The 17,770-nt window shown below is 38.6% G+C and overlaps 3 protein-coding genes and 2 pseudogenes across 3 annotated transcripts; all 5 read right to left on the reverse strand.

Annotated features, from left to right (window-relative positions):
• Positions 1-396: 396 nt before the first annotated feature.
• LOC129303952 (UDP-glucose flavonoid 3-O-glucosyltransferase 6-like) lies at positions 397-2,308 on the reverse strand (annotated as a pseudogene).
• Positions 2,309-4,048: 1,740 nt separating this feature from the next.
• LOC129302001 (UDP-glucose flavonoid 3-O-glucosyltransferase 6-like) lies at positions 4,049-5,994 on the reverse strand (annotated as a pseudogene).
• Positions 5,995-7,694: 1,700 nt separating this feature from the next.
• On the reverse strand, positions 7,695-8,840 carry LOC129302535 (UDP-glucose flavonoid 3-O-glucosyltransferase 6-like). Its single transcript, XM_054941473.1, has 3 exons — positions 8,548-8,840; positions 8,029-8,343; positions 7,695-7,830 (listed from the first exon to the last, which is right to left on the reverse strand). Exons 1-3 carry the CDS (start codon positions 8,838-8,840, stop codon positions 7,695-7,697), a joined length of 744 nt encoding a protein of 247 aa, XP_054797448.1.
• A 1,835-nt stretch (positions 8,841-10,675) lies between these two features.
• Positions 10,676-12,437, reverse strand: LOC129303672 (anthocyanidin 3-O-glucosyltransferase 6-like). Its single transcript, XM_054943146.1, has one exon. The coding sequence runs from the start codon at positions 12,395-12,397 to the stop codon at positions 10,841-10,843; it is 1,557 nt and encodes a 518-aa protein (XP_054799121.1). The 5' UTR covers positions 12,398-12,437; the 3' UTR covers positions 10,676-10,840.
• Positions 12,438-14,684: 2,247 nt separating this feature from the next.
• LOC129304034 (anthocyanidin 3-O-glucosyltransferase 2-like) lies at positions 14,685-16,590 on the reverse strand. The gene has a single exon (XM_054943658.1). It carries the CDS (start codon positions 16,260-16,262, stop codon positions 14,841-14,843), a length of 1,422 nt encoding a protein of 473 aa, XP_054799633.1. The 5' UTR covers positions 16,263-16,590; the 3' UTR covers positions 14,685-14,840.
• Between the last annotated feature and the right edge of the window lie 1,180 nt (positions 16,591-17,770).

A 17,770-nucleotide genomic window follows, 5' to 3' on the forward strand; every position in this document is an offset into this window, starting at 1 on the left:
CGGCAACAAATAGGATTGCCGTATTTAATCATTTTATGAATAAAATTTATAATAAAATAAAATAATTTGCACTTATATTCTTGATCCGTAATTAGTCTTAGTCAAAAAATATTGATTCCATTGATAATAAATAATGACAATTATAATAAGTAATATGTTAACATTTTAAGTTTTACCATATCTAAGCATTTTTTTTGCAAATAATATGATTATTATAGTTCATATGAAACTAACAACTTTTCTCTTCTTTATGTTTTCTTTTTTGTTATCTTGGGAGAAAATCATATTTCTTCATTCTTCTTTTCAAGTTTATCTTGTTAACCAAACACTTTTTATAAATAAGAAATAGATTATTTTTTATATATGGAACTTCAATTTTTTAATATAAAACAAACTTTAATTTTTTTTTTGGGGCCTTTAACATTGGGCAAAGTTAGAATAATTAATATTTTCTTTTTTTAATTTTATCTTTTGTTTACTTATTATGTTGAATTATTCAAAAAATTTATTATCATAGCTAATTAAGAGACGCTCTGGAACTGATGTGATTAAATTGGAGAGAGAAGCTCACAAACACTTTAGCCAAGAATGTCATCAATAAAGCGTTCCAAGTACGCGTACGAAGATCCACCCTCCTTTAATGCCTTCCTGCTCAACTCGCTCTGATGCTCCACCTTCTTCCTCACCTCACTCTCCTTCTCCATCACTTGTTTTAATCCCCTTCTCTATTCTCTCTGCACTTATCACCCCTGATTTCGTCCCATTCTTGAACCCTATTCTGTAATCCACTGAGATCTCCACACCCAATCTCAGCTCCCGCACCAGCTCGAATGCATTCATTTCTTGATCCCCGAACAGCGGCCACGTGGCAATGGGCACGCCGTAGTATATGCTCTCCAGAATGGAATTCCACCCGCAATGCGATACGAATCCTCCGACTGCTTCGTGGGCCAGGATTTGGGCCTGCGGGGCCCACCCTATCACTCTTCCCGTTCTTGCCGTCCGCTCCAGAAACTCTCTCGGCAATACTTCTGCCAAGTCAGAGTAATCACTCGGTGCTTCCACGGAATCGAGCGGGGGCTTCCGTAGAGACCACAGGAAGTGGACCCCACTTCTTTCAAGAGCCCTGGCGATTTCTGTCACTTGGTTATCGTCCTCGAAATAACCTCTACTTCCGAAACACAAGAACAAAACCGACGAAGGAGATTGACCATCGAGCCACTCTATGACGTCCGATCCTTGTCGAACCATCTTGCTCTCTTTGTCCCTGTTCTCTCCCCTACACTTAAGATGGGTCCCACCGGATAGACCTTAAAATTGCCGTCGGAGAATGACCGAACTGCATGGGGTTCGAGCTCCTCGAATGTATTTACTACAATACACTTCACTTTTCTCAGCTCGTTTGCGCAATTGAAGAAAAATGAGTCCCACTCCTTCTCTAGCACAGCAGCCGTAAAAACACTGGCAGGAACAAGGTTCGCGAAGCTCGGGATAGCAAACTCAGCGCCCGATTCCTTGAAGTTAAACGCAGTCGTGTCAACGTTGTCTTGGTCTCGGATTGCGTGAATATGAAGCATGAACCCTAGAAATGCAGCACCGGCGATAAAGAATACCATGGTAGGAACCCCGAACTCGTTGGCCACGTCAATCATGGAGGCGTAGAACATGTCCACGACGAAGCCGGCAAGCCGTGGTGTGTCGGAGCCGGAGCTGAGGTTGGACACAGCTTCTCTGACCTTGAGTTTCTGGTTTTCAATGAGACTGTTTATAAAGGAAGCTGGGTGACAGGACTGAGAGGTGGCGTGAGGGTCTTGGTGTGTGGGAAGGAGGATGAAATGGAGGCGTTCTGAAACGGAGAGGGAAGAAGAAGTGAGGGAGTGCGTGTAGGCGTCAACGGGAGGATCAAACGGTGCTCGGGTCATGAGGACGGTGATGGAAAGGTGTTCATTGTTCATTGTGTTTGACGAGAAGCTTGGCGAACTCGATGGTTGACACTAGGTGACCTATGGCAGGAAAAGGCACAAAAACTATCTGCGATTTCTTGATCATGGTTCTTGTAAATGAATAATGAATCGATCTGCTAAATTTGGGTCAGCACGATGGGATTGAAATTATATGCGCCAGGTTAGAGAGGTGAGAGGGTGAGGGCTTGAGACTTGGACCAGAAAGCGAAACAGAGAGATGAGGGAGGGGGAAAGAAGGTGTTACTGTATATATCTCAGGTATGAAAGAGGTTGAAAAAGCAGTGTGTGAGAGTTGGCAAACTGATATTCAGTAGGATGGTCGAGAGAGGGGAGGAAATGGGAGCAATTTGTTATGTGTTCAGTATGGAATGGTATCATTCTTATGTATAACATATAGTTGATTTGTCAAAAAAAATCATTTATTATCCTTTTTTGTATAATATTATTTCCTTTGAAACATTTATTTAATTTTTACTTAACTTTCTAATTTTTATATGCGTTCAAACATGAATAAATTAAAGATAAATTTAAAAGATTTGCGATTAAATTAATGCCATACAATTATTCCATCACATGAAAAATTTCATGTATACCTGCTTGATAATGGGAGCAGCAGCGAATATGTCCTAGTATTTTGTATCTATATCCTTGAAATTTAAATTTATTTATCCTTAAATTTTAATATTTATATTTTTTGTATTTGAGTTTTGAATTTTAAAATTTTATTCGTCTCCGCCAGTAAATGGGAGGATCCTCAAGCCACATTATCATTCCACACAAATTGGTGATGCGCGCAGCAAAACGTGAATTAGTTGGGCGGTCACATCTAAAACTACCGTCATGGCCTAACGGTCAACGGCTCCTCTACCCTTCCACTCTGCGTCTTTTCTTTTGGTTAAGTTAATGTTCTTTTTTATTTTTCAACTTTATTTCACTAAATATTCTAAATTTAATTATGGCTTAATTTTGTCCTTCAATGTGAAGGATTTCCTCCATAAATCATCCTATCATTAACTTGTATTTGCGTACTGTTTATGAGTTTTACATTATATTTTTTTAATATTTTTTGAATTCAAGATGCCTGTTAATTCTTTTGGATGAAGTTGAGCAATAAAAATTACTTTTAACTCAATAATTATAATAAAATATTAAAAAATAAAATGTGTGGCCCACAAAAGGTCGAGAAAATGATTAATTAACAACAAGGTGATAATAAAAGGAGTTTTTAATATTGAAGGGCATGATTGATCTAAAATTAGTTTATGATGCCCAACTAGTAGTCTTTTAAAATAAAATTGAAATGTAAAAATGATATTTATTTTTTTTTTGGATTAACACTCTGCATCTTAGTTGAACATTAGTTGTTATTATTTTAGATGGCTCAAATTTAATCTTTTATAAATATATTATTAACATATTAAATCATAACAAATGAAGATTAAAGTTTAAACTTTTAGAAGAATTTGATTTTACATTCTCAAATTATATAAAGAAAAAATGAAAAGAAATTCCATATAAAATGTTGAGAATTAATAGTTATTTTTTGTCCCTCCAACTTTACACAAAGAGTCATTAAAAACTCTAAAGTCAATTACAAATCATTTATATTTTTAAATATTAAAAATTCTCTCCTTTATTTCGCCGTCAAAGAACACTTAAGTGTCTATAAATTATCAATGAGTTTCACTATTTTTAAATATTTTTTATTAGATTAAGAATCATTCTTACTCATAAACTTTTATTTGAATGGTCAGTGAGTACTTTTAATTCAAATATTTTATAATAAAAATATTAAAAAAAATATGTGGCTTATTAACGGTCAATTAAAGGTAAAAAAATGGCAAAATGATGAAAGATAAAATCTTTAAATTTGAGAAACATAATTGACTTATAGTTGAATTTAGAATTTTTAGTAATTTTTCTGGTAAAGTGGAGAAATAAAAATGACATTTAACCCAAACATTAAATTTGAACCGCCAATTAATCCATCAATTAAATGATGGTTCACGTTAGAAGAAATGAAATGAAGGATTCGGCGGGGAAAAAATAAATCCAGGGGAAATTAACATTTGTAAACACCACGATAACGAAACAATATCATAATATCTCTTGGCAAAGCGTGGCACATGAACTAAAACATGATAAATCGATGCATTATTGTGCTCACGTTCGAATTAATCTAACCTCGCCAAGGCGGTTTGGATTGGGCTTTATAGACATGCCTCTTGAGCTAGACATAATTCTTCTTTTTGATCTGAACTCTCTAATCGTTGGCATTTAATTTAGAGATGGGTTATCATTATGTGACTAATTTTACATCCTCAGAGAAGGTGGACCTGTTCATACTCGGAGGCTAATTTCTCAAATCAAATTCAACCATCACGTACGCATCTCTCTCTCTCTCTCTCTCTATCTCTCTCTATGTATGTATGTATATCAATCCATAGTACAGATGCAGATTTAAGCTAAATACACCGATAGTTTTCAGCTCCATCTCTTGAAAATGACAGCTTCATCCTCAACTCAGAAAATCATCAATAACTCGTCTCAAGTTGCAGTGTGAAGACCCACCCTCCATTAATGCATGCCTACTCAACTCACTCATCTGCTTCACCTTCTTTCTCACCTCACTGTCATTCTGCATCACTTGTTTTATCCCTTTCTCTATCCTCTCTGCACTTATCACCTCCGAATTCCTTACCCCGTCGAACTCTATCGTATAATCCAATGAGATCTCCACACCCAGTTCCAACTCTCGTATCAGCTCGAATGCATTCACTTGTTGCTCTGAATAAAGCGGCCACGTGGCAATCGGCACGCCATGATATATGCTCTCTAGTATTGAGTTCCACCCACAATGCGATACAAATCCTCCCACCGCTTCATGGGCCAAGATCTGGGCCTGACGGGCCCACCCAATTACTCTTCCAATCTCTGCCGTCCGCTCCGTGAATCCTTCTGGTAACACTTCTTCCACGTTGGAGTAATCACTCGGAGGTTTCATCGAACCCTTCGGCGGGGGCTTCCGCAGAGACCACACGAAGCGGACACCACTTCTTTCAAGGGCGCGTGCGATTTCTGTCACTTGATTATCGTCGTCAAAGCAACCCCGACTTCCAAAGCACAAGAACAAAACGGACGACGGAGGTTGATGATCGAGCCACCCCAAGACGTCGTCGTCTGAACCTCGGCGAGCCGAACTGTTGTCCACCCCACTTAAGATGGGTCCCACCGGATGAACGGCGATGTCACCGTTGGCGAAGGAGCGAATTGCATAGGGTTCGAGCTCCTCAAACGAATTTACTAGAATACCCTTTGCCTTCTCGTGCCCTCTTGCGTGATTGAGCAGACATGACCGCCACTCCTTATCCGACGTCAGGGCAAGAGGGAAAACACTAGCGGGAACAAGGTTCGCGAAACTCGGGATAGCGAACTCAGCGCCGAGTTCTTGAAGTTAAGCGCAGTCGTATCAACGTTCTCTCGTTCCACGAGCGTGGGACTATGAAGCATCATCCCAAGAGAAGCGGCGCCCGAGGTAAAGAAAACCATGGAAGGAACCCCGAACTCATTAGCCACGTCAATCATGGTGGTGCAGAACATGTCGACGATGAAGCCGGCAAGCGGAGGCGAGTCGGGGCCAGAGTTGAGGTTGGACACGGCGTCTCTGACGGAGGGTTTGTGGTTTTGGATGAGAGAGTCCATGGAGAGAAATGGATGAAGAGAGTGAGAATTGGCAGGGTTGGGGTGTGAAGGAAGGAGAAGGAAACGAAGACGTTTAGGGAAGGAAGCGGAGGAAGTGAGGGATTGAGCGTAGGCGTCGACGGTGGGGTCAAAAGGTGCTCTGATGATGAGGACGGTGATGGAAAGGTGGCCATTGTGGTTGATAAGAAGCTTAGCAAACTCTACGATGGACACCAGGTGACCCATTCCAGGACAGGGCACGAACAATAGCTGCGATTTCTTCATCTTTTGCGAATGCAATAACATGTCCGGATCCGGAGCTGACTGTTCGTAAATACTCCCTCCGTTTTTATTTGTAGAAACTATCACTTTTAATATAAGTAAAATTAAATTTTTTAATAGACATTTATTATAAATCCTCTAAATAATTCCTCATAATTTTATTATTCATAATTATAAAAAAAATTAATGAATGTTTGATTAATTCAATTAATAAAGGATATTATAATTTAATTTTTTTATTTTTAAAAATAATTAATATATTTAACTGCTTTTTTTTTAAATTGTGTGATATAGTTTTTTTATAAATAAAAAAAGAAATATATATATATATATATATTTTCTTGTTCATTTTACGTGGACCGTACGTAAATACTGCTACAAAATAGAGTTTTCCCATGACCACAAATTTTGATAGCCACTAATTATTATTATTATTATTATTATTTTGTGTGTGGTGGGACCAAAAAATTATTGCTTGCACTATAGTACTTATTAGTTCTTACAATGACACGATGTGGCTCGTGGCTATCTGCTGCCCACATGAACAACGGGAGCCGTTTCATTCATGTGTTCACCGCATCGAGGCACCCTGAGGATCTTGAACCCCAAACAGAGCGGACGGTCGGACCGCCAATCGAGACGCAAGCAGCTATGTTTGGCATTGCATGGACAACATAGTCGTCATTGACCCTTTTACCTCTATCTTACTTACCACGTTTCCTCTTTTTGAAATTTCATTCATTGCACATTTAAAAGTTCTTATTTAATGTCCTTTTTTCTTATTTCTTCCAATATTTTTTTTATACAACTCATTAAAATTTTAACAAGTCTTTACAAAAATCTCCCTCCCTGCACAAATTGAGTTTCATCTATTACTCCAAAGCAATCTTTTTATAAAATGATTTTCCCATATATACCTCCTAATTATTAGACTACAAAGTTCCTTCCTTTAGACTGAATAACAGTTGGGTATTTATCATTGCGTGCATGACAAAAGTAATAAATGTTAATGGAGTGAGTGACAGTACTACTGTATGACGGAATAAAATAATTATCCAAATTAATCCATACTTTTAAAATAAAAACTATCAAATTTGAATAATCTAATCTAATTTAGCGTACTTGATTTAAAAAGTTTCGTCCACTCTAGTAGGAGGAAGCCAACTCCACTTCAAGGGTGGTAGTTCGCTCCAAGCCAAAGTGATAGAAGCTTACCTAGAAGGCAATTGCAACTGAATGTTGCCGTGTGGGGCTTTGTTTCTGAGATGCAAGGATAACAAGACAACAAGACTACTTTAAAGAAGATCATAACATGTGACATGTATATTTATTAACGCAGGAAACCGAAAGACAAAACATTCAGTAGTGACAGATGTTGAAACAGAAACTTAACAAACTAATTATTAATACAATAACTTTACGTATTCCTAATAAAAACTCTAAACAGGTAGACTTGATTATGACAGATTACCACCATTAGGATATAAAAGGACATTGAAAGTGATTTTGACTAGAAATGAAAAGTCGATATATATACCCTCCATTTTTTTTTTCTACTTCCAACTCTCACAAGCCACAGATTCACTCCCAATTCAGGATATCTCGAATGAAACGTCCAACGTAGGAGTGGGAAGATCCACCCTCCATTAAAGCTCTCTTTCTTATCTCACTCATTTGCGTCACCTTCTTCCTCACCTCACTTTCCTTCTTCATCACTTCTTTTTTACCTTTCTCTATCCTCTCTGCAGTTATCAGCCCAAAGTGGTCTCATTGCCGAATCCGTTCCTGTAATCCAATAACATCTCTATAATTATTCTCAGCACTCGTGCCATTTGAAATGCGTTTGACTATTGCTCCGCATATATAAAGCGGCCACTTGGTGATGAGCACCCCATACTCTCCACTATCAAATTCCACTCACAATGAAACACAAACCCTCCTACCACTTTGGGTGCCAGGATTTAGGTTGTGGGGACCACCCCATCGCTCTTCCGATCCCCGCCGTTCGATCTAAGAATCCTTTTAGTAAGACTTCTTCTTGGTCAGAGTAATCGCTCGCCGCTCCCATCGAACCCTTGGGTGGGGGCTTCCTTATAAAGACCATATGAAGTGGATGCCACTTGCTTCAAGAGTGCGTGCGATTTCCATCACTTGATTCTCCTCCTTGGAATACCCCACACTTCTGAAGCACAAGAATAGAACTGATGAAGGAGGCTGGTCATCTAACCACTCCATGACATCTAATTCTAATACCGTCTTGTTGTCCCTTGAACTTGAGATGGGTCCCATGGGATAAACAGTGAGATCAATGTTGAAGAAAGATTGTATAGGATAGTGCTCAAGCTCCTTGAATGCATCAACTATCACGCACTTTGCTTGTGGGATAAAATTTAATGAAGTGCTTGAATCTAGAAGTCTTTTTCAACAAGTGAGATATTAAAAAAGTAAGCTCTAACAAGAGCAAGCAATTTGATATAGGCGAGCATCTGGGAATCTGTTCCAACAAGTAGTAAAAGATCAAGCTATGGAAGAATTGAGTAGTTTGATCATATGGAAGCTCTAGAAAACCTTTATAATAGATAGGGTATTGCTGGATTTGACCATTAACGAATGAAGAAACCTTGAGAGGTGTAGCTTGAAGACACCGTTTGTATGGTTCAAGAAAAATGGCGCCCCTTCATTTCTCGACATAACACCGGGGAAAACATAGGCAAGAACATGGTTTTCAAACCTCATGATAGTAAACTCGAAGCCCCAGTCCTTGAAGTTAAGTGCCGTCATATCAACATTCTCTTGCTCCTTGAACGAGTGAATACGAAGCATGAACTCAAGAAAAGCAGTGCCTGAGGTGAAAAAGACCACGACGAGAACCCTAAACTTAGTGGCAACATCTATCAAAATGGTGCAAAACATGTCGACCAAGAACCTGGCTAGCCGGGTAAGTTAGGGCCTGAGGTGAGTGTGGACAAAGCATCTCTGACATTGAGCTTTTAGCCTTCGATGAGCGAGTGCAAGAGGGAAGAAAGAATAAGAGGGTGCTAGTTGGTAGGGTTAGGGTTAACAGGATGTGGAGGAAGTAGTGAAGTGAAGCTGATTAGGGAAGGAAGAGGAAAAGGTAAGGAAGTATGTATAGGCTTCTTGTAATCCAGCAACATATCTTAAAAAGAAAATGGCCATGGAGAATAGTGCTTTTGCTTCAAGATAGTTCTTATTATCAAAAGAAAAATTAGTATAAGATTTTTCCCTGGATGCATATAGTCGACAAATTTTTTTGGAAGCCATCTCCCTGCTAAAATTTTTCTTGTTGGATTTGATGTGTATTGAGAAACTAAAGATCTGTAGATACTCCCAAGAGGTATTTGATTAAAATAGTTTTTCAAGAAATACACTGATATTTCAAGTATTATAGAGATTCAAAAAGCTCTTTCAGGATATGAACACATCAGTGATCTTGAATTTTACTGTGAAAGTCATGATTAATTTCAACATTCATTTTCTTTATGAAAAAATAATAAATTTTTCATTAAACTCCCTTTCAAAATGAATGAAGATGTTAATCCTACAAAGACATTTCATCCTGGCATGAATCCAGAAGATCTTGCATTGGTTAGAGAAGAATGTGCAACTTTGCTTAAACAAGGCCTTATTGAGCCCATAAAGTCAAATTGAGCCTATTAAACTTTTTATGTGAAAAAAAGATATGAAAAACAAAGAGAAAAAAGGGGCTATTAATTGATTATAAGCTTCTTAATACTCTCCTTCAAAATTACAAGTTTCTTTTGCCCAATATCAACACCTAGTTAGTACATCTAAAGTGGGCCAAGATATTTTTAAAGTTTGATTTCAAAATAAGATTTTGGCATTTGAAGATAGATCTTATAGATAAACAGAAGATGACCTTCTGCATTTCAAATGCCCAATACAATGGATAGTCATGTCTTTTAGACTCAACACTGTCCCATCACTTGTTTTGGGGAAGATGATGGGATTTTGCCCAGAGTAGTCTTCGCAGGTGATAAGAGATTGATCAACGAGATCCGCCCTCGTTTTCATTTTCTTAAAATAGAGATTTATAGATATATCGTAAAAAATGTGGAGATCTTTGGTGGTTTAATTTATTAATGAACTGTTTAAGAGCCTTGGCTAGTGTGTTGATAAGCTGAGAACCCTTGACACAGACGTGGAGCATCCTTACGGTGACCACTGACAGCTACCACGGTCCCACAAACACGTTGGTTTGGGTGCCTCTTTTGAAAATGCACCAAAAGGGGAAAACACTTGGATCTGGCCTCAGTGGGGTGATCGGATGAACACAAATCCAGTCCCTTTAGATCAAATCACTAAAATCAGAACCGTCTAAACTTGATATTAATTGTTCTTTTTTATATATAATTTTTTATTTTAACAGATGCATGATAAAAAAATTTTAAAAATAAATTTATTATTTAAAAGTCAGAATTTAAACAATCTCAATTAAATTTGAATGGTTTAGAACTGACGCATAGTTGGTTTCAAAGACGTCAGTGGTAGCATTGGGCCGAATGTTCTTTTTCAGTCTGAGACAGCTGGGTTAAGTCCTTGTAGGATGGGAACTTGATAATTATTACTCAAAATGGGTCCCCGGACTAGAGCAATTTGGCAATTATTAACTTGAAATCAATTACCGATATGGCGATATAGCAGTACCCCATCAAATAACAGTGCAAAGACTTTTTTCTAAGAAATCTTATCTTCTTATAATAGCCAAATGACAATTAAATTAGTTGTTCAGCTGGTAAGTTATACAACTCCTTGATCCAAGGTTCAACTTTTATAAGTCGCGATTAACTCTCTCATGATTCACAAATAATTGACGATAATACCTTGTAAAAAAAAATTAAAAAAGATTAAAAGGAACAATAACAATATCATTCCTAACTCAGTAAATCATGGATAAAGCGTCCTAAAGAGGAGAAGGATGATCCGCCCTCCATTAAAGCCCTCCTACTCAACTCACTCATCTGCTTCACCTTCTTCCTCGTCTCACTCTCTTTCTCCATCACTTCTTTTATCCCTCTCGCAATTGTCTCTGCACTTATCACCCCCGATTTGCCTACGTTCCCGAACTCGCTCCTATAATCCAATGAGATCTCTAGGCTCATTTTCAGCTCTCGCACCAGTTGGAACGCGTTCACTTGCTGCTCCGCATGAAGGGGCCACGTGGCAATTGGCACGCCGTAATATATACTTTCCAGTATTGAATTCCACCCGCAGTGTGACACAAACCCTCCCACAGCCTCGTGGGCTAGAATTTGGGCCTGTGGAGCCCAACCCATCACTCTCCCAAGCTTAGCCGTCCTCAGCAAGAATCCTTCTGGTAATATTTCTTCCACATTCGAGTAATCACTCGGCGCTTCCATCCAACCCTTAGGTGGGGGCTTCCTTAAAGACCACACGAAGTGGACACTACTTGCTTCAAGAGCGCGTGCCATTTCTGTCACTTGATTTTGGTCCAAGTAACCCCGACTTCCGAAGCATAGGAATATCACTGAAGAAGGGGCTTGATCATCAAGCCACCGGATGACACCTGATTCTTGTGCGACCGTCTGGTTGTCTCCTATACTTAAGATAGGTCCTATGGGATAAACGGTAAGATCACTGCTGGAAAATGACTGGATCGCATGGGATTCTAGCTCGTCAAATGTATTTACTATAATGCGCTTTGTTTTCTTTATCCAACTCGCTAGATTCAACACGAATGGAGCCCAGTCCTTGTCCAGCCAAGGACCAGGGAAAACACTAGCAGGAACGTGGTTAGCGAAACTCGGGATGGCAAACCCAGTGGCCGAGTCGTTGAAGTCAAGCGCAGTCGTGTCAACGTTCTCTCGCTCCCAGAGCGTGTGGACGTGAAGCTTGAACCCAAGAAAAGCAGCGCTTGAGGTAAAGAATATGATGGCTGGAACCCTGAAATCGGCGGCCACGTCAATCATGGCGGCGCAGAACATGTCCAAAACGAACCCGGAGAGCTGGGGCGAGCCGGGGTCCGAGACGAGTTTGGACACCGCGTTTCTGACACTGAGTTTCTGGTTTTCGATAAGAGATTCCAAAAAGGTAGTTGGATGCAGAGAGTGAGAGTTGGCATGGTCGCGGTGGGGGTGTGGAGGAAGAAGAACGAAGTGAAGACGTTGTGGCAAGGAAAGAGAGGAAGTGAGGGAGTGGGTGTAGGCGTCGAAGGTGGGATCAGACGGTGCTTTGGTGATAAGGACGGTGACCGAAAGTTGGTCATGGCGGTTGATGAGAAGCTTAGCGAGCTCGACGGCGGACACAAGGTGACCCATGCCAGAAGCAGGAACGAAAACTAGCTGCGATTTCTTCATCCCAGAGAGTAATGAAACGATATCTCCTGACGAGATTGTAATCAGAGCAATCTTGCTATGATAGATGATAGAGTTAAATCGTGGTTTGACTTGGCATTTTTTGTGACGCTTCATTGAATCAAATTTGTGGATGTGGTGCAGTGGTGGTCTCTGGTTTGGATAATGGAAGTACGTAAATGATAACTGTATAAGTCACTTCAGGACCACAATTTGGTTTTTTTTTTTTTTTAACCTTTTTTCTCTTTAGGTATACGATGACTATAATATTTATCAAAATATAGTACAAAGACTTTTGCTCTTCGGTAATTTTACGGGGGGATGACTATAGGGGCCAAATTAGCAAATTTATATTAATAAAGAATAGTTAAGAAAAAGATTACAAATGCTACTTAAAAATAAATATGAAAAAGACTGCTTACATGAAAATCATCAGAATCAGAACTTTTTCAAAAACTTCCAACGTGGTTTCTTTCAGGCTCTTCAATTTGTATATGAGCAAAGAACATTTTTGTTAAGTGGCGTTTCTTAGATTGTCACAATAAAAAGGTCTTTAATCAACATTTTAAAATTTTGAGATGTTCAATCATTATCAATATTTGGTCATGTCGCGTCTTCCTTAAAATTTATGTCCGTGTCCTCACAATAGTTTCCCTTTTTCTTTTTGCGTCACTGTTCACCTGCAATAGTCAAGTTCAGCGTCGTATAAAGAAATTTCAGGGTGTAAGATAAAATTATAAAATCATTCATAGTAATATCATTTGTTAAATTTTTTAAATTACAGAGTCATTAATAAAAAAATTCAAATAATGATAAATGATAGGGTCTGAGTAGAATGAACTAATTCCTTCCAATAAGGTCAAGCTTTTGAGTTTTGTAAAAAAAACGAGGGATATATATTTTTAATTGCCTGACAATGCTAACTTTTGATGTGGTAGTGTTATAAGTTCGATGATCACGTAACAAATTTATTAATAAAACGGATGTCAGGAGACGTTGCGGGCATGTATTCATAACCGTACGATAAAATTCACCGATGGAAGATTTCATCACGAGGTTGTTGCTAAAAGTAACGCATATTGTAAAAGCATGAGAATGAAAAGTTTGGCAACAAAAATGAAATGAAATTTGACGGGCAAGAATGAGGGGAAAATAAACGATAAAACAAAAATCCCCAACAACGTACCTACACTTTTAAAAAATATAAAATATTTTTAATCAAATTTTACGCTTAATAAGATAATTATTTATTTTGAAATTAATCTTATTTTTTTATATTTACTTTCATTTTAAAATAAATATAAAGTAATTTATGACACTTTAAAAAACTGATTACATCTTGAAAATTAAAAATATTTTATATTTTTAAATATTTAACCCTTTAAAAATGTTTTTAACGGAGGCAAAAAGTGTTAGTAAAATAAATTGCTTTATACCATAGGCAAGAAATCCAAGAACAATTGGTTCGCGTCATCTTAGCCATAAGATGAAGGGGAATATCCGATTATATACGAAATTACGAAGAGGGCCTTTACACAAGGATAGGGCTTCTATTTATTTCCGTTTTCCCAGCCACTTGTTTCAGCCCTGTTGGACTCTTTTGGTCGTTATGAAAGAAATGAATTGATCCCGAATCCCGATATTAAACATCCCTTTCGAGTTTTGACCTGCCAGTCTATGAAAGTATGCGCTTATTTTCTTAAATTACGATTACTACTTGTAGTTTTATATGCCTCCGTCGGTTCTAGGACTCGATCGTTACGATCAGAACGATAAACCGATCCGGTTTTTATTAGAGGGGCCAAATCAGAAATCCAAACCACGCCAAACAAATCAACGCATGAGTAGTGTAGCGATTTGTTTTTGTGTACGTGAATGATAGAGTGTTGATCCGATGACCCCAAGATCGTCGCCTATATATCTTCGTGAAGAAAATTAAAATCAGGCTAAAAGGCGTATTTTGTTAAAAAGATAATAAAAATAAGACGCGTGAAAGTGCAAAGTGGACATTCACAGGCAAAATTTTAATTATGATATGATTATTAAAAATATAAAAACATTTAATGCATGAAAAGTCACATAAAACCTACAAAACTACATGTAAAGTATACCCAGGCCACTATAAGACTCACGAAAGTAGATGATGAAGGTGGACAGGAAATCATTAAACTCCACTTTGCAGAAGCTTCCCACCCACTTGTTCATGGTCCATCATGAAAGTTGAAGTTCCATATATGGCTTTTTCAGATGTGTCATCACATAAACAATGAAGAAAATGAGAACATGCAAACATGAACAAAAAAAGAACTGATCAGTAAAGCGTCTGAAGAGTTCACACAAATGAAAGACTTTAATCCAATTCCATCACCTTTCATTCTTCATTGACGACAAAAGGCAAGTAAAATAACCGATCGACAAACATAAGCAATTGAGTGCCAGTTGATTGAGGGATCATTTCAGTTCCAATGAAGTGAGCAAATGACTTAAAATTGCTAATTGTGTGCTTTCCTACTACTAATGTTAAAAGCAAAACTGATAGTTTGAAATAAAAACTTCACTCCTAACTCAGTAAATCATGAATAAAGCGTCCTAAATAAGAGAAGGATGACCCACCCTCCATTAAAGCCTTCCTGCTCAACTCACTCATCTCCTTCACCTTCTTCCTCACCTCACCATCTTTCTCCATCACTTCTTTCATTCCCTTCTCTATTTTCTCTACACCTATCACTCTGCCCAACTCTATCCTATAATCCAATGAGATCTCCACACCCAGTTTCAACTCACGAACCAGCAGGAACGCGTTCATTTGCTGCTCAGCTGCAAGTGGCCATGTGGCAATGGGCACCCCGTAATATATACTTTCCAGTATCGAATTCCACCCGCAATGAGATACAAACCCTCCCACCGCTTTGTGGGCCAAGATTTGGGCCTGCGGGGCCCACCCTGTCACTCTCCCAATCTCAGCCGTCCGTGCTATGAATCCTTCCGGTAATACTTCTTCCGGGTTGGAGTAATCACCTGGCGCTTTCATCGAGCCCTTCGGTGGTGGCTTCCGTAGAGACCACAGAAAGTGGACGCCGCTTCTTTCAAGAGCGCGTGCGATTTCTCTCACTTGATTCTCCTGGAAATAACCCCTACTTCCGAAGCACAAGAATAGGACCGACGAAGGAGGTTGATCGTCAAGCCACTGCATAACGTGTGATCCCTGTGTCACCGTCTTGTTCTCCCCTACACTCAATATGGGTCCGACGGGATAAACAGTGAGATCACTGTTGGAGAATGACTGAACCGCATGGGATTCCAGCTCCTCGAATGTATTGACTATTATGCCCTTTGCTTTCTTCATCCTGCTCGCATGATTGAAGAAAAATAGCTTCCACTGTTTGTCCAACGTAATGCCAGGGAAAACACCGACGGGAACTTGGTTCTCAAAACTCGGGATAGTAAACTCAGTGTCCGAGTTTTCTAAGTTAAACGCGGTCGCATCTTCGTTCTCTCGCTCTTGAAGCGTGTGCATATGAAGCTTGAACCCTAGAAAAGCAGAGCCCGAGGTAAAGAATACCATGGCGGGAACCCCGAACTCGTTAGCCACGTCAATCATGCTGGTGCAGAACATGTCCAAGACGAACCCGGCAAGCCCAGGCGAGTCCGGGCCCGAGTTGAGATTGGTCACGGCGGCTCTGACGTTGGGTTTCTGGTTTTCGATGAGAGAGTCCATGAAGGCAGATGGATGAAGAGAGTGAGAGTTGGCAGGGTCGGGGTGTGGAGGAAGGAAAATGAAATGAAGACGTTTTGGGAAGGAAATAGAGGAAGTGAGGGAGCGGGTGTAGGCGTCGACGGTGGGGTCAGCCGTAGGTCTGATGATGAGGACGGTGATGGAAAGGCGGTCATGGCGGTTGATGAGAATCTTAACGAACTCGACTGTGGCCACAAGGTGACCCATACCAGGACAGGGCACGAACACTAGCTGCGACTTCTTCATCTTGGCGGGTGTAGGGTCTAGTTTCCATGCTCATCCCAAGGATGTTGGGATGAGCAGGGAGGCCAATTCCGTATATGTATATACAAAAAATATAACTCCCATGGAGATCAATATAACCGGATTGCAAATAAAAGCGAGATAGGTGGAAGTTCAAACGAGAATTGAGATACTAAGAGATTGAGAGCATCACGACAATACAATATTATATTTATATTTATATATACACACCCACGCGCGCAGAAAACGGTGTACGCCAACAGTAGAATTTGGCTGCAGCTGTATATCCTTAACAACAAATCCTACATTAAGCGAATATACGTGCAGTAACGGAGCGGTTTGTCTCGGCATAAGGGTGAAGTTGGGGGCAGATCTGTGGGGAGCTGGACGGTGCGAAGAAGATATATAACGGTAGAGTTTTTGTGATGAGTGCATAACTACTTTCTCCAGCGATATATGACACTTTTTAAAAGTATTTTTTAATTTAAAATATAAAATATTTTATAATAATTAAATTATTTTTTTAATTTTATCCTTTCTTAATTAGTGTAAAAGTATTTAATATAATTATCTTATTATTTAAAGTTAAGGATAAAAATAAAAGTGCATCTCATTTTTTTATAATATTAAAAAAAATTAATTTTTTTAATATATATAAAAACGGTTGAAAATATTCTATAATAAAGATTAGAGAGAGTATTATTTATGCATAACAAAATAGCTATAAATGCTCAAAATTAATTTGTCGCATAATGAAGTGATGCATGGAACCTGTTTGCCAAGATACTCAAAGTAATGGGCATTCAAATCTCCAATCACTTATTTAAATGACAAGAGTTTTTATTATTTGCACTAACTTTAGTTAGTTAATAAGTTCATTCAAGTTTTTAATATAATTTTATTTTTATATTTTTAATAAATTATTATTTTAATAGATTCAGAATTTAAAATAAAAATAATGTTATATGTATAACTATCATTTTATTAAAAAAATTTATTAGTTAAAAATTTTAGATTTGAACTATTGAAGTTTTGGATGACAAAAATCTCACCACAATGAAAGCACCAAAACTCATAGAGCCTGTTTGCTAGAAATGAATTAGGGTGAGGGAAGTGATGGTGAAAGTGAAATTAATATTTTTGTTTGTTTTGTATTACGAAACTCGATTCCCTCTAAAACCCAATTTCACCAAAATTGATGAGCTGATGATTGGTGAGCTGAACCATGACGTGGCGATACCCAATGACGGTCGCACGGATTTGGCTGTTTTGCGTAGAAGCACCCGTCCAAGAACACTCACGTGGAAGCTACGAGAGGGGCAAGAGGGATAAAATGCATGTGCATGCAATAAGTGGAAAAACAGTGTGTGTAATTGTAATTGGTCTCTCTCTCCTTTCTGTTATTTCTCCTCCTTTCTCTGGTAATTCTGTTCTGTTATCGTTTCCTTTTCTGAACCATATTTCTGCTGTATTTTTTTCTGATGAACTCTGCAATGCAATTTACTGATTAA

Source organism: Prosopis cineraria, unplaced genomic scaffold (assembly GCF_029017545.1).
Source record: "Prosopis cineraria cultivar Desert tree isolate PC_DT_omini unplaced genomic scaffold, ASM2901754v1 PC2, whole genome shotgun sequence".
In the NCBI taxonomy this organism is placed as follows: Eukaryota; Viridiplantae; Streptophyta; class Magnoliopsida; order Fabales; family Fabaceae; genus Prosopis; species Prosopis cineraria.

Excerpts from the sequence above, each read along its gene's own strand:
- LOC129302535 (XM_054941473.1), bottom strand. The coding sequence starts at position 8,840 with ATGTTTTGCACCATTTTGATAGATGTTGCCACTAAGTTTAGGGTTCTC. Across the intron at positions 8,344-8,547 it reads TTCAAGCTACACCTCTCAAG|ACTTCTAGATTCAAGCACTT; the intron begins GTTTCTTCATTC and ends TTGTTGAAAAAG. Across the intron at positions 7,831-8,028 it reads AGTGGCATCCACTTCATATG|TGGAGAGTATGGGGTGCTCA; the intron begins GTCTTTATAAGG and ends GGAATTTGATAG.
- LOC129303672 (XM_054943146.1), bottom strand. The coding sequence starts at position 12,397 with ATGAAGCGTCACAAAAAATGCCAAGTCAAACCACGATTTAACTCTATC.
- LOC129304034 (XM_054943658.1), bottom strand. The coding sequence starts at position 16,262 with ATGAAGAAGTCGCAGCTAGTGTTCGTGCCCTGTCCTGGTATGGGTCAC.